The sequence below is a fragment of the Numenius arquata genome, chromosome 2 (genome assembly GCF_964106895.1).
Source record: "Numenius arquata chromosome 2, bNumArq3.hap1.1, whole genome shotgun sequence".
Lineage (NCBI taxonomy): Eukaryota > Metazoa > Chordata > Aves > Charadriiformes > Scolopacidae > Numenius > Numenius arquata.
In genome coordinates, this window is record NC_133577.1 from 119,376,732 (window position 1) to 119,393,727 (window position 16,996).

Here is a 16,996-nt window from a genome sequence, read left to right on the forward strand (position 1 = left end):
ATTTCCCTGGGCAGCCTGTTCCAATGCTTAACAACTCTTTCTGTGAAGAAATAGTTCCTAATATCCAATCTAAACCTCCCCTGGTGCAACTTGAGGCCATTTCCTCATGTCCTATCGCTTGTTACTTGGGAGAAGAGACTGACCCCTACATCTCTACAGCCTCCTTTCAAATAGTTGTAGAGTGATAAGGTCTCCCCTCAGCCTCCTTTTCTCCAGGCTAAACAACCCCAGTTCCCTCACCTGCTCCTCATAAGACTCATTCTCCAGACCCCTCACCAGCTTTGTTGCTCTTCTCTGAACACACTCCAGCACCTCAGTGTCTTTCTTGTGGTGAGGGGCCCAAAACTGAACACCATACTCGAGGTGTGGCCTCACCAGTGCCCAGTACAGGCGGACAACTGTTGCTGTGACCCAAGTGCAGGAGCTGGCACTTGGCCTTGTTGAACCTCATCCCATTGGCCTCGGCCCATAGATCCAGCCTGTCCAGATGCCTCTGCAAAGCCTTCCTACCCTCAAGGAGACCAACACTCATGTCCAACTTGGTGTCATCTGCAAACTTATTGAGGGTGCACTTGATCCCCTTGTCCTGATCATCGATAAAGATATTAAAGAGAACTGACTCCAGTACTGAACCCTGGGGGACACCATTCGTGACTCGCCACCAACTGGATTTAAATCCGTTCACCTCAACTCTTTGGGCCTGGCCCTCCAGACAGTTGTTTACCCAGCAATGTTTTAGGCCCATCCAAGCCATGAGCAGTCAGTTTCTCCAGGAGAATGCTGTGGCAAACAGTGTCAAAGGCTTTACTAAAGTCTAACTAGACAACATCCACAGCCTTTCCCTCATCCACTAAGCAGGTCACCTTGTCATAGAAGGAGATCACGTTTGTCAAGCAGGACCTGTGTTTCATAAATCCATGCTGACTGGGCCTAATCACCTCGTTGTCCTGTCTGTGCCACATGATGGCACTCAAGATGATCTGCTCCATAACCTTCCCCAGCACCAAGGTCAGACTGACAGGCCTGTAGTTCCCTGGATCATTGTTCTGGCCCTTCTTGTAGATATATGTCACATTTGCTAACCTCCACTCAATGAGGACCTCTCTGGTTAGCTGGGACTGGTGATAAATGATGGACAGTGGCTTGGTGAGCACTTCTGCCAGCTCCCTCAGTATCGTTGGGTGGATCCATTCCAGCCCCATAGACTTGTGTGTGTCTAAGTGGTGTAGCAGGTCACTCACCATCTCCCCTTGGATTATAGGGACTTCATTCTGTTCCCTGTCCCTGTCTTCCAGCTCAGGGGGCTGGGTACCCAGAGAACAACTGCTCTTACTATTACAGACTGAGGCAAAGATGGCATTAAGTGCCTTAGCCTCTTCCTAATCCTTTGCCACTATTCTTGCAATAAAGGATGGAGATTGTCCTTAGCCATCCTTTTATTGTTAATGCATTTATAGAAACATTTTTTATTGTCTTTTTTGGCAGTAGCCAGATTAAGTTCTAGTTGGGATATGGCCCCTTTAATTTTCTTCCTGTATAACCTCATGACATCCATGTAGTCCTTCTGAGTTGCCTACTCCTTCTTCCAAAGGTCATAAACCCTCTTTTTTCCGTTGAGTTCCAGCCAAAGGTCTCTGTTCAGCCAGGCCAGTCTTCTTCCCCGCTGTCTCGTCTTTCAGCACATAGGGATGGTCTGCTCCTGTGCCTTTAGGATTTCCTTCTTGAAAGAATGACCAGCCTTCCCGGGTTCCTTTGCCGTTCAGGACTGGCTCCCAAGGGACTCTGTCAACCAGACTCCTAAACAGGGCAAAGTCTGCCCTCCAGAAGTCCAAGGTGGCAGTTCTACTAATCCCCCTCCTTACTTCTCCAAGAATTGAAAACTCTATAATTTTGTGATCAGTGTGCCCAAGATGGCCTCCAACCATCAGATCACCCACAAGTCCTTCTCTGTTCAAAACAACAGGTCCAGTAGGGCACCTTTCCTAGTTGGCTCACTCACCATCTGTGTAAGGAAGTTGTTATTTAGAACAAGGAGGAGTGGCTTCAAGTTGCAACAGGGCAGGTTTAGACTAGACATTAGGAAGAAGTTCTTCACAGTAAGAGTGATCAGACACTGGAACAGGCTGCCCAGGGAGGTGGTTGAGTCAGCATCCTTGGATGAGTTTAAGAGTCGTTTAGATGTGGTGTTGGGGGATATGGTGTAGGGAAAAACTTTGTTGAGTAGGGAAGATGGTTGGACTTGATGATCCCAAGGGTCTTTTCCAACCTGAATGATTCTATGATTCTATCCCCAACACACTCCAGGAACCTCCTAGATTGTTTCCTGCTGTACAGTACTTCCAGAAGGCATCTGGTAAGTGGAAGTCCCCCAGGAGAGGGGCTAGCAATTGTGAGACTTCTCTGTGCTGTTTGTTCAATTCTTCAAGTGCAATTCTTCTTATTATCCCTATTTCCCAAAACAATTCAGAACTATTTTTTAAATAAGTTGGAACTGCGTTAGCAACATTGAATTTCTTATATAATAGTCAACTGCATTTCCTTTTGATGCAATCAAGTTTGGCCTAAAAAATATACTCTGATATATGGAAAATAATCAGAATAAGACAGACTAAACAGATTGCCGAAAACAATCTACAAAAAAACCAAGAAAGCTTTTTTGAAGTCTGAGTAATGATGCTGCCATTCTAACCTGTCTGGAAAATGACCAGAGGTAAAATGATAGTATTTTTAACTTCTCTTGTCTATGTTAGAACAAATCCGCCCTAAAATTAATGAACCTTCTAAAAAGATATAAAAAGTATGAACACGTAAGTGTTGCATGAATTTCATGTGGAATTTTACAGAGGAATCTAACCCCAAATCCACCTATTAATTAAACAAGGTTAAATACATGGGTGATTTCTGGTGCCAGTGATGAGGTCTGATGGGAGGGAGTCTCTGAGCTGTGGCTGGATGCCTTTCTCTCTGGTTGCCTAAGGACGACCTGCCTGAGCCCACCAGGTACCTTGTGATGCATGGACTTTTCTAGACGTTTCAGTGGAATAAAATCAACCAAGCTCAGTCAAACAAGATGGGTACCAAGTGCCGTGGCTGAGGCTCTGGGCAATATCAGGGGAATAATCCTAGCAACATGCTGGTGAGGGTGGTATGATTAATGCCACCCTGCACATCTTGCATGTCCTTCATTCCCATACAATCGCAATGATGTTTCTATTAAACTATAACCTACACCCCTCCCTTACAAGACACAAAAGCACTTTCAGGTTCCCATTACTACCTCAATTTCCTCTTTTTCCAGTTTCCCACCTCTTTCTGCTGCCTGCTTTCTTTGAATTGACGCAATGCAAAACTACCAATTTTTCCTGTGTTTCTTCAGTCCTTCACTGTGTTACAGCCCCTCCTGCCCCCAGCTCAGCCCTGCCAGCTTCTGCAGAGCTGACAGGATCACAGGATTCAAAGGTGTGATTTCAGGCCAATAATCATCAACTGCTGATGGCTTTTGCTTATTGAGACTTGCTATTTTGTGTACGTACAGGTGGAATAGAAAAGATTACGAATAACAGAGCAGCAGCATAACCCAGCATCCTTCATGGCTCACTGTTAGCCTATGAATAAATTCTCAAGGAACAGACTTATCAAGAAAAGAAGAGGTGTCCAATATTATCTGACTTTTCCTCAGCAGTACCACAGGTGATGCTCAGTATGGCAAAGTAAGTCTCAGTAAATACTGCATACAATGATGCTGATTTTAATGCAGAATAAATTAGTTGAATACAAAGAATTTTAATTTACTTTCACTAGGAGCTGAAGAAGAAAGCAATACATCAAAAGGAGTGAAAGTGTCAGTGTTTAAAAGTTCTATACTCGCATCACTGCTCTCAGACCTTTCTTGCAGAGCTCCTTTTCTTCTTTTCTGTAGTACCTTGCCCTCCCCTCTCCTGCCTTCTTCTACGGGTGCCCACACAGGCATATAAACATCCATTCTCCAGCCATCTCTGAGCATAAAATTACTGCCTTTTCTCCCTGCCTCCCTACAGAAGAAAAACAAATTGTCACATCTTCAGCTCCAGCAAATTCTAGTCTAGTCAGTTTTCTCCCAGGTCTGCACCTAGCCTCTGGAGATAGGACCCTCTTCTCCCCCCTGCACCTAGTCACCCCCTGAGACCGATAGCTGACACCTGGCAAAACTCATGAACTCCAGTCACCAAGAACTTGTCTAGCTCTTGTATAAGTCCTCGCTTATCTGGGCATAAATGGAGGACTGGTGTTTAGGGGACCCTGGCTCCACCACCACAGCACCGCTCACCTGTGGTGTCTACTGGAAGAGGAGACGAGGAGAAGCGAGTGCTGCCTGGGCAACTCCCTGCTGCTGCATGCACAGAGCATACAGTAACAGCATTGCATCTCGAGCTCCATCTCCATTCACCGACTCAGAATAAATACTGCACTTATGCGACTGCTGAGGGGAGAAGACTTCTGTGGGGTGGAGAGAGGAAAGGCTGGATGAAATTTTCCAGGGGCTTCTCGCTTTTCATCAGGATTAACTTCATGCCTGCCTGCTGGTTTGAAAAGTGCTCCTTGTGTTATTGAGGAATTTTCACTACAGGTTTTTAAACAAACAAGCCATTTTTTAAAAGGTCAGAATCATCAATTACAAAGAGGCAGTTGCATAAGTGCTGGAATAAACTTTGCTCCTCTTACAAAGACTATGTGAACAGCTAAATAGGGTCAGATGAGAGGTGCATCCATGCTAATATCCCGATTCCAGCAATAGACAGTGAAAGATGCTTTAGAAGTGAACTCATAACAAAATTGCCTGAAATGTCTCTGTAAGCTCCATTAGTTAAAGGTTCACAAAGCTCCTGGAATATGATTTATATGCCTGAAAACATTTCTTCATCTCCAATGCAACTCTGGATATGTTTACTCTATGCCATGCATCAAATGGAAAACTCAGAACTGACAAAAAATTGATCTACATGCAAATGAGCACAGATTCCTGCTTTAATGTACACTTCACAACTGGACATATACAGTAGTCAGCCTAAATATCTTAAGCTGAACTCCATTAGGCTTCTCTTCACTAACATTTGTATTTGTTATGATGGGAGTTGCTAACTGCAATAATTATTGGACTTTACAAAGTTCTAAAATGATTATTTCTCCACTTGGATGGGGACATTCAGGGATATTAACTAATTTGCTCAAGTAAAATATTTTCTGTCAAGAAAGATATTTACCATTCTAAATATACAGCAGAAACTGTATCTTTAAAGTCATTACTTAATTCTTAAATTTTTAAAGTGTTTAAAATTTGCTTTAAATTTTAGCTTTAAAATTTATGCTCAAAGAATAGTTAAAGGCAAATGAAGAGCTGAATTTCTGAACTCAGATTTTAATATACATAGAGATTGTATTTGATTGTACAAATGTGGAGGCAGAGGTGACTATGCATTTTTAATCTATTTATTTTTTAATACAAAATGAACAAAAATCTGAAATTCAGCTAAATATTTACTTTTTGTGTTGATAATTTAATGGTACAATAAAGTCCTATATGACAAAACAAAATTAAAAGAAAATCAAAGTTGGCTTGGCTGTATAGTATTAGATTATTAATTTCATTACTGCAATATGAAGTTCTCACTTTCCCTGTCATCTCTTTATATAGAAAGAAGCTCTTTCCCCCAGATCATTCTTCTTGTTAAGCAATAAGATGTCATTATTTATTGAATGAAATGGTACATGAGAAGATGAGGACTATTATTTTCAATGTATATTTTTGTCTGTTCATACAAATAGCTGAATCATGCAAGATAGATATTAATTACATTTGATAGGAGAAAAGTTATTTCTGCAACTGCAGCATTTTTGGCAGCCACTGAGTTCGTTGCACACTGCTTACTCAACTGGCAACTTGCAAAATTTACAAAAATTGTCCCAAAAATGTGAGGATTATGACAATATATTTTTCATCTCCTGGCCTATGTTAAATATCCTAACAGTGGAATCCACAGATTTTTTTATGAGGAGTTTAGATTGAAGAATTCATTTATAGGCTTCTGAGACTTGTTATACACACTGTTTTGGTGTATGACAGTATGAAGAGTAAAATGGGACAAAAGTATCTTAGTATGTGATAATAGACAGGAAAAAATTATGTAACATCTCTTCTGCCTTTTAATTTTGCATTCTACAATATGTATGACATACTTTTAGTATCCTTGTCTATGTTTTTGGCTTTTATAGCCATGTTTTTCATGGAGTCTGACCTTTAATTAACAGAAAAGTGAGGCTGCACATACTGGAACAGTTTGTGTTCCAAATACTCTCTCTGCTTTTTCACCTTTACTCTTTTGTATTTTACTTCACCATGTTTCTTGATTTCTGTATTATCTCATCCTCTGCTAAAGGTACGGCACCTTTAAGCACCAGAAGATCTCCATTTGCTCTTGTTAGAGAGACCAATACTCGTGGCTTAGATTAAACAGAGCGTGTATGTCTTGTGTATACGGTTTGTGTTCCATTTGTCCATAAGAGACAGGATTGTTTATATTATCATAGATTCTTTCTGCATTATGCCCTCTCTTCCCATCAAATTGCTTCACCTTTGGTTTCTGGGTTAAATAAAAACATAGCTGCAGAGAAAATCTGGTCAAAGGTGAAGCAGTCAGATAGAAAGATAGTAAGTGCTGTACACGTGGAATCTGGCATGGCTGGACATGTTCAGATCTCAGCCGTCTCTAATCAAACATGTTCAACTTCCTATGGTCGGTGTGGGAAGAGTTGCTTTAATGCCTCAGCCATTAGAACTAACGTACGACATATAAGCAGATCTGCTTATATATTCCCTCCTGCAGAAGACTATGCGGCACACTTACATATTCCAGAACTGCATCTATTTACACGTCCAATATTTTACTGTTTCAAGTCCAATATTTTACTGTTTCAAGTAGCAAGTACATATTATCATTCTTAGGACTGATAAACATAGATCAAAATATAGTGTCAACAAATGTGAATTTCTTTCAAAATGAAATGTGCCATAAACCATGTATACTATGAGTTTTCTCCTGTGTATAAATATGGATTTTATCAAAGAAAAAATGAAATACTGCTGTTCTTTCCAGATTCCTGCTGCATTTCTGTGTATTATCTGGACTTGAAAAAAATTAGTTTTCTGAAGAAAAGTCACTATAGGAAAGAGAACAAGTTACACATATTATTCAGTCCTAGTATTGTTATATATTTCACGGGCACCAATAATATCTGAACCGAAATATTATAAGGACTGGAGATTAAAATTAATTTATAATTACCAATGTATAGCTGAACTCAACCATCAACGTTTTTTGAATGGTGAAATGAGTGAAAATTAAGCCTATAAAATTTAAAAGTGTTTTTGCCGTTTCTTTTAAGTGTTCATAAAACCACAAGTGTGAACTTGGAATTAGGCTAGGGGAAACAACTACCCTCAAAATTGTCAGAAAAGGGTTATTATTACAGTAATGAATCAATCACTGCTTGCTATAATAGACATAAGGAAAAACAAAGGAGTCTATTAACATACTCCTCTTGGACGAGGAATGTAGTTGTTTAAGTAGACGTCTAAGGTCTTTTACAATGCCTTAGGCATTTGAGATGTTAATATGGGACTTGCAGGTATGACACAGGACTTACAAGAGACTACTGCCTGAAGGGCAGAAGGAGGCTAGGTGGGATCTCTGGCACATTTAATGGCACTGGACCCTTATATTTATGCAGCTGAATTGGACTCCAAATGTTGGTAGACTCGGCTCTCTGCTGGAGGCAACCTTTCCCTCTCTATTGACACAGTACTTGGGGATCTATGTTCCTTAATGTGATGCTTTGAACCACCTCGACCCTGAAGCTTGAAATAGAAGATTTCCAAAATTTCTAAATTACGGCAAACTTTAGGGCTAAAAACCAAGATATGAGCCGAGATCATGAGTCACATTTGTACTAGTAACACAGAAACAGAATCATCCCATGAAGCCAAACAGCATGTGAGGTGAAGACAAGAAGTTCCTAAGAAGCTTTTCTAATTATTCCTATGACTTAAAGAAATCAGTGTCCCTTTTCAGAAACATTTTGAAATCCGGGTTAGACGGTCTCCTGTAATTGCTCTTCCAGTTTGTGTAAATAATTTTAATTGAAGACTTCAAGGGAATAGCCAAATGATGGGGCTAAGAAAAATCAATAGTTCTGTTCATACCTTGAGGAATATTTATGCGAAGTGGAATGGTTTTCAAGTGAAAGATTTGTATGCAGTGCTTAATGAATGCTCAGTAGCTTGATAGATGGGCAACATGGACTCAAGCTCTAACTCTGTATCGGGCCGAACAGATAGCGACATATGGATTTTCTGCACCTCAGGGAGAACACAAGGCTATTGAATATCACACCAGTCAACCAAAGAAATCTGACAAGATGCACACAAAGACCTCGGATGTAGACAGTAACAGCGTGTGGTATACAAAACATGGAGACAAAGTTTTTAGTCTAGGCTCATCTCTGTTCTCGTTATCATTCAATCTGTACCTAAAAACCCTGTGAGTACCAAAAGAATAAAAAAATGAAGAAAACACTAAAATAGGAACCTCATGAAGATTAAAATTCAGTAACTTTTTGACAGAAGTAGACACTTTTCCCAAGTCTTTGGTTAATGTGAAAAGCAATTTACAGATATTACTATGACCACTGTAGCAAGTTAATTTTTTATGAAAGCAATAAAAACAACAACAAAAATATAATGGAAAATTTATATTAGAAAAAATAGCACAAATACTAACAATTTCTAGCAACATAAGTGCTGTCTTCTGGTCTATTTACATGCAGAGTTCAATGCATTGCCTACTTTAAAATAGGAAAGAAAGGGGGATTGAAAAAGAATAATATCTTCCTGCTACCAAGCTCTTCATTGCTATTAATATTCCTAAAATGCAAGTAGTATTTTTACTGTCACCATGAAGCATTCAAAACCACAGGTCATATCCCTTCCCCCAGCTAAAGTGACAGTCTCAATACGTAATATCAAATAAACAGTAAAAATGGCATTTTTAGTTTGCTTTCTGTTTGAAACCTCTTAACCTTCTCTTGAAGCCATATAATGTGGTCATACTTCAGAGCTCTAACTCTGTATTGGGCAGAACAGATAGCAACTAGAGGAAACTTCTATAGAGGAAACTACAGAAGCTTCTATCTTTTATTTAAGCTAAGATTCACATTTAGCCTTCTTTTTAAAAAAAAAAAAAGATTTGTTCTTTAACAAATTCATAAAATTGTGAGGACTAGCAACACTGCATCAGTCTACCGTGAGAAGATTCTCAAAAGTCAGGGTTAGTTGTACCCACACACCTCTTGAACAGTTTTGGCATTAGTTACATGAGATATGCAAGCTTTTATAGTGCAAAATATAAAGTGGATTGGATGAAGCAGTATGCTTTGTACTGCACAAAGGAAAAAAAAAAAGTGAAGTGCAGCCCCTAGTTGGCCATTGCTCTCAGCTATGAACTAGCAGGGCATCCATTAGGTCCATCCTCATGCAGGGTGTAAAGACCACAGCATTCACATTGCAGTTCCAGTCTCAATGCCCTCTCAATCTCTTGTCTTTGAAAAGGCAAATCAACCGTGAAATGAAAGAAGTCTGGTTTCAGAAATCCATGTTGAGGTTTTAACAAATGGTTACTCCTAGTTTGGCTCATGAACAGGAAAATGTAACCAATATCACTGGTGGAAGGAACTGTAACTGCCGTGGCTGAACAGAGAATGCAATGATTTTGGTCGTACAGGATGCAAATATACTGTTTGTGCTGTATTTTGCACTGTTTCCTCAGCTGCCAGTGCTGTAGGGAGTAGGAACACACACACCACCTGGCCACCAAACCTGGCCACACCAACTGGCCTAACACGGGTTGGAGAAATTCTCACTCTCCATGATGCCTGAAACACTTTTTGCTATTGCTGTTAGTTGCTTTCCAAACTGTTAATTTTCCTTCTCTTAACTCCATGGGATCACTAGCAACATCTGAAGAGAGAGAGATCTTTGGTCTTAGCTAGACTGAGATGGGGAGACAAAGGACCACTGCCAGTGTAGGTGAAACATCCAAGCTTCCAAACAAAGCAACGGTACTGAGGGAAGTTGATAACAAGCTGTCTTTCTGCCTGCTTCTCCACTTTCACAGACCTGCCACATAGCATAAGCTTTCAGCTGCAAGACAGACACTTGGTGAGGCCTTCGTATATATTAAAAGAGTGGTTTAGCCTGGAGACGCGTAAGGATAATGAAAAGATACTCCTTCCTCAGCAGTCCAATGAGCAGAGCAATCTCCCATGTTCCTAATGCAATGCCTTAATTTGGGGAGGCCAGTAAGGTAAGGTAGCAATAGAGTGCCACCAGTTAAGGTAGTAATAGGGTGTCAGGGAGGTCACAGAAAGTGTTGTCAAACATTGAAACAGGCTGCCCAGGGAAGTGGTTCAATCACCATCCCTGAAGGTATTTAAAAGATGGGTAGACATGGTGCTTAGGGACATGGTTTAGTGGCAGTTTTGGCAGTGCTAATTAACAGTTGGACTTGATGATCTGAAAGGTCTCTTCCAACATAGACAATTTTATGGTTCTATGATTCTAAGTGTGCAATCTCTCCGATTTGCTTACATTTAGAGTAATTAATCTTGAAAAAATCGTCATATATAGAAGATTGTTATGGGTCTTGACAGTGGGCCCATGGATAGCAGGAATGCCATGGGTCACTCCTTCCAGTATTTCTAACAGCTGGCTCATTCTCTTTGGAGATCTCTCAGGTGCAGTAGAAGATCTGTGTGGTAGATGTGAGACTGATCTCTAGACTCTAGACCTCTAGTCTCTAGGCTTCTTCCACATACAGTTATCTAGAAGTGGTAGATGTCTACTCATATGGTAGGTGTAGACGTCTGTCTTGTAGACATCTATATCTGTTAGCTGAACCTCATCTTACATTTATGAATTTTTATCTCTAGAATAGGTTAAGTAATATAGTGAAGCTACCACTCCTGAGAGAATAGCATCTAAAAAAGCCCAAGTCTGCATTGCTTACAGATGATTTAGCATCCTGGAGCTGGCCAAGTATATGCTTGGCTGGTGAATTGAAGAGCACGTTTCCCATTTCTTGATTCACACTGTTGAACTATGACAGTTCATCACAGAGGTATATACATTTCTGGAAAGTTCAGCCAGCAATGACCATAGCTATTCATCAGTCACAAGGGTCATCAACAGACTCAATTAATCACTTGTGTATCATGTCTTTGAGCTGTTTCCTGGAAACTTTCACCAAAGGAACGGGAACTTGCTGAAATGCGTAGAGCGAGAATCTTTCCTCAGCTTGATTATGTGGGAGTGTTTCAGTTTATCTAGTCCATTGAATAACCTTGAGAATTGTAGAAAAGTTTTTGCCTTTGCAGCTTGAGCTTTTATCTGACTCAGCTGCAGGCCTAAATGTTTGCCTTAGAAGAGCAGTCATTCAAAATCACTCACTGTATAAAAATCTTTTCATGTAGATGCAGTATTTTACCAATGACATGCACTAAGCATTTTAATGGGATACAGGGGCCTCTTAAATGCAGACAGTTTTCTATCGGCAGTGTGAGGCTTCAGACAAGACAAAGCAATGTAACCTCTCAAGAAAGAATGTGGTATCAGCTCCTAGGCTGTCTTGAGGTAGACAGAGATGCTGTGGAGTGTAATGTTCATATCCAGCAGCTTGATTGAGCTCCAAATGGTAAAACATGTCCTAGAAAGGCATTTGCAGTATTATTAACAGCCATTAGCTCACAGATGCTAGATTTACACGAGGGCATAATAACCCTTAGGAATTCTGAAACATCTGGCAAATGGGATCAGGAATGTAATTTTGGCTTTTTTTGACTCATCCACTGAGATGTGGTTTCTCTGAGTCTGCTTGTGAGGTTTGTTGTGGGTCTGGGACAATTATAGCTACCTCTTGCTGCCCAGTACTGGTCATTGAGCGGTGGTGTTAGATCACCAGGACCTCGGGTATCTCTCGTTGCATCTCAGTGCACTCAGTTTGCCTCACTGCTTTAATTGTTCCATAGCATCACAGCAATGCCAAGTCACTGTCAGGCAGCTGCTTCCATGTTCCAAGGGATGAAATCCAAAACTGTTTCATTTTGAAACATGCAGGTGAAATCACTGTGTTGTGACCATGTTAAAAGTGTGACAATAACATCTTACACAGATTCACCCTTTTTTTTTTAATCGCATTTGTATCTGACCCCTAAATTAGATTTTGGGCAGAGAAGTAAATTGAAGTTACAGTATCAGTTTTCTATGAGCTTATTTCTTTAACCACTAGGATGAAGTACAGCCTGGGACCAAGATCAGGTAAGATGGAGATGATGCCTTTTCTTCCTTTTTACCCTGTATCTGATGCAGGTCTAAACCACTAGGATTTTGTTTACCACTTGGCCAAGTATCAGCCTTGCAAGGGAAAGTCTCCAGAGGCGTATTACAGCTGGGACCACCAGCACCTGTGGCTATCCCTTCACAGGTGATAGTGCCACTGTCCTCAAGCTTTCTACTATGATGCCCTACTGCCACAATATGATATTTTGATCATTTATCAAAGCCTGCTGTGACTGTGATCATAGCTGGAGTGCACATAAATTGCACAACAAGACACAGTTCATATCAAAAGAATAAATAAAATCTATTTTAAAAGCTGTATTCATCATCCATTGATGCCTACCTAACAAACAAAAGGTACATATGTAATTCCAAATAGTTTTAAAACATAAAAATTTAACAGCTTTATGAACAAAATGCTATTGATGGAACCCAGGAGGCTTTCATATCTCCAGTTGTTTAGATTGTAAAATGGCTGAATAGGGAGAGAAATCCTACCTCAGGAAACATGAAAAGGATTAGATATCAGGAAATAGAAGCATATTGCTGAACAGTACTTCTATAAATATTCTGACCTTAAATATCTTTTTTCATTTTACCATTATCATATTTAGAAATTACTTCAAATGTTCATAGAAACCATGTTACATGTCACAGTCGTTAGCCTGATATTCTCCAATTACTTTACATGAGAACTCTGTCACTCTTCTCAAAAATGAAGACATCTGAGGCCAGAATTTATTCTGAGATGTAATTTTGTACATATTTGGCTCATATAATTATAGAGTGATTATATATTTCAATGTATATTTCTGTTTTGTATTCTTAATATAGTTGAATCAATTACCTTGGAAAAAAAAAATATGTTATTTCTATGTATTTTAAAGCACATTTTTCCTGTATGTTTCCATCACAATCTGTGACTACAATAGTCACCATCAATAGTATTATGACACCCATATTCAATTGCAACATCAAAATTTAAGTACATTGCAAGGATACTATCTTTTCCAGAGAAAAGAACCCCAAATGAAGTTCACCAATAACCAGCCCACACTTCAGATGGATTAGCATGTAACTATATTTGAGTGCTGGATCTCAGAATGCTAAACCATGACAAGCAAGGAAAATCTCTCATGCCTTGTATAAGGTGATATGAAAATATTAGGAAAAACAAAGTTCATGTTACTAAAATCTTCTGAACTTCTGGAAATCTGTTGTATCCTTTGTTCACTTAATCTGCTAATTTAATTTTGCCTTTGGGAGCCAAATTGCATTAAGTTTAAATGGCAAAAAGAATTGAGAATGAAAAAGTTGTTAGACTAATTTTTTTTTATAAAACCAATGCCAACAATCTATATTCTACTTCTTTCTTATGTTTCACTTTGTTATATAAATTATCTGTTTATCTATTTGGCATCAGAAACATCATGTCAGCTGTAATATAAGACTGGAGGCAAATTGTGGTGTTTTAAAAATAATGCTTTTCACAACCTTCACACTTCCTACTTGCAAAGTCCTGGAGAGTCCTACAGAATAAACTAGAGTTCAGGGTGATTTATTCTGACATACGGTAGTCCAGATAATTTCTTTGCTACACAAAAGAAGGTTGAAAAGAAATTTCCAGAAGAATTACTTGGGACTATTCCACCTACGTTACTGGTGCCTCTGTGTGTTTATGTGTCTGCCTCCTATACTGTAACACACTAAAAGGATCCTGCTCCTGTGGTCCATCCACAGTGACCTGTCACAGGCTGGGAAATTCTCTTATCTTCACAGTGACTCTGGCCACCATGAACTTGGTTTTCTGCAGAGATAAATCCCAAACTAGAACTTCTATAAAGTCTTGGTGAGAAATGGAAGGAAAAATTATGCACATATCCCAGTACCAATGTGCAGCCTGACTATTATCTGAAGAACAAGGACTGCTGGGGATAGACAGCGCACAGCGACAGGGTTGCACGAACACAGGACTACAGACACTGGTAACCAGGTGCACCAGTGAAAATCTCTATTGGATCTAAAGAGCAAAAATCTTCACCATGAGAGTGGTTAAGTATTGGGACAAGAGCCCACAGAGGCTGGGAGAGCTCCATCCTATAAAATTTTCTGAAGTTCCATGGATGAAGCCCTGAGCAACCTGATCCAACCATGAAGTTAGCCTTGCATTGAACAGGAGGTTGGTGACTGGGGGTCCCTGCCAACTGAAATTATTCTATTACTCTTACATTGTCTTCTCCTACAGGAGATGATAACTGGTGTGGAAACTGAGTTCATCTTCCTCCAAAAATGTTTCATCCATATATAGCCCTGATGTGACCCTCCAAACCTTTAAGACAGTGGTTTGCAATCTTTATCAAACTGTGGACATGAAAATATTTCCAGTGGTGGTCTAGATCTTAAGAGCAGGCTTAAATCTCTTCAGAGGAGATTTCTTTTATTTATTTAGTTTTCACAGATTCTTCATTAGTAGGCCACAAATGCCTACGTGTCCATATGCCACACTGGAAACTCTTGTTTTGATGGTTCTAATGAGAACAACATTAGATCAAACTTGACTTTGATTATTTTGCAAAACCATCCTTTCTACAGAAATAAATTTGCGCTTAGTAGTCTGTGCTCTCTCTGTGTCTCTTTTTTTTTCCATGCAGACTCTTCTTGAGTAAACAGCCTATAAACCAAAGAACATCACATCCCATTTTTATAATGGAGAATGTAGAGCTCTTTTCTCCCTTAAAAATTGTGAAATGGGAAAAAATAAGCTACTTGGCATTACTAGAAAGAAAAATGACAAGAAAGTTTTATCTGAGAATTTTATCTTATAGAGCAGACATGTTACACATTAACACAGAAAGTAACATGGAAAAATATATGCGTTCATGGAAAGAGTGAGACCCAAAATTTATGTCTCATACTACTTCTCATATAAAAGAACATAGGAACCATATTAATTACCTGTTTCCATTTTCCCATCTTGTGCTGCAGGCCCATCAGGAATTACACTCTTCACCTGGAGAAACTCATCTGGCTCATCCCCACCAATGATGGTAAATCCAAAACCCATGTTGCTTTTCTTAAGAGTTGTGCTGAGGAAAGTCCCCTTCAGCTGTGATGCATCACGGGTGAAGAGTGGTTTTTCTACATCAGTCAACACAAACAAGAAAGACAAAAGTTCTGATCTAGTCACAACACAGCGGGGACAGCATATAACAATACTGGCTGACAGCAGGTGACAGTGTATGAAAACCAAGGAAATAGAGTGCAGGCATTCCAGGAAAAAAAGATTTGTGAGTTCTTGTATTAATACAAAGCTTAACACCTATTTCTTATCTATGGCAGATCAGCCATAAGTGGGGAGTTATAAATATTCTTTCATATTAGAAATACATTTAGAAGTGGGTATTGGGTAGCTAAAATAATTACAACAATAAAAATGATCTGTGAGGTAATTTTAAAACCTCTTTCCTAACCTATAAATTCAGCTTTTCTACAAAGCAATACATTATCCATAATTTCCCTCCCACCTGCAAGATGGAAAATATGCCCTGAATATCTTATTCCATTTGTTAACAAGCAGTGCTAAATATTGGGTGCGCTTTTCTCTCCAAACACGCAGGGTTTTGGCATCCAACTAGTGACACACGTAACGGCTGTGCAACCTCCGCGTCCCCTCTCCGACGTGCCTGGGTGTGCAGTGTGGGCTCCCGGTGCCTCTCTCCCGCGCTGCGCTTGGTGAGAAAGGGTGGGGGGAAGGTGCAAAGGTGGTGACATCGGCTGCTGTGGCTGCTCCCGCAGCGGTGGGGCCGGGCTGGCCGGCAGCGGGGGACGTACCGTGCAGCCTGCGCGTCCCGGCGGGGTCGCACCGGCACTGGGACAGGTCATTCACGCTGCGGGACCTCTTGGGAGCGGGGCGCAGGTGGGCGAGTTTGGGTCTAGGTAAGGTTGATGAGGAGCTTTCTACTGTTACAAAGGAGAAGAAGCCTCATTCTCTCACTGTAACCTTATGTTAAAGTTTATTCGTCTCCACCAATACAGTTTGCTGCACGTACAGCTCATTTTAAGCACATTAATTTTTACGTTACCAAGAAGCTGTATTCTTGTAAACTACTATAACACTGTGCTTGAGGCTTTTAACTTAATTGATGCTTGCTAGATGAGCTAGCTTAGAAACATACCAAACATCAATTAACAGTAATTTAGGGAAAGTACAATTAATTATTTCAGTGTTGCCAACCTCGCGTGCTCAAGAGAGAGACGTACATTCCCAAGAATAGAATTTATGATTTTATTTAGAAAATTACTTTGGGGCTCTTATTGTGCTTTCTCTTTCTCAGTCTTTAGGAAACACTAGGGTCAACTTTTCTGTCTTTTCTCTAAAGCCTCTGATGGTTAGAGTACCTTAGGTGGCTCGTGAGTCCCGCAACTCTGGGAGCTCAGACATTTAGGGAAGAAAAATGCTGGAGGATAGGTGATAACGTTGTGAGATTTGGCAACACTATTGTTTTAATCAGACTATGACAAAACCATTGTCGCATAAACAGGAGAGCAGGATCTTTAATCTTAACTAAGATA

The 16,996-nt window shown here is 40.0% G+C and overlaps 1 protein-coding gene across 2 annotated transcripts in view; it reads right to left on the minus strand.

Moving 5' to 3' along the window:
- Window positions 1-16,996, minus strand: part of MAGI2 (membrane associated guanylate kinase, WW and PDZ domain containing 2) — a 760,760-nt gene that overhangs the window by 136,077 nt on the left and 607,687 nt on the right. Inside the window, exons 9-10 of one of the 2 annotated variants that reach the window (XM_074161614.1) lie at window positions 16,256-16,384; window positions 15,380-15,562 (exon numbers count right to left, since the gene is read on the minus strand). In XM_074161614.1, the coding sequence (XP_074017715.1) occupies window positions 15,380-15,562; window positions 16,256-16,384 (312 nt within the window). The remainder of the gene's footprint in view (window positions 1-15,379; window positions 15,563-16,255; window positions 16,385-16,996) is intronic. The other variant, XM_074161622.1, reaches the window with a different exon arrangement.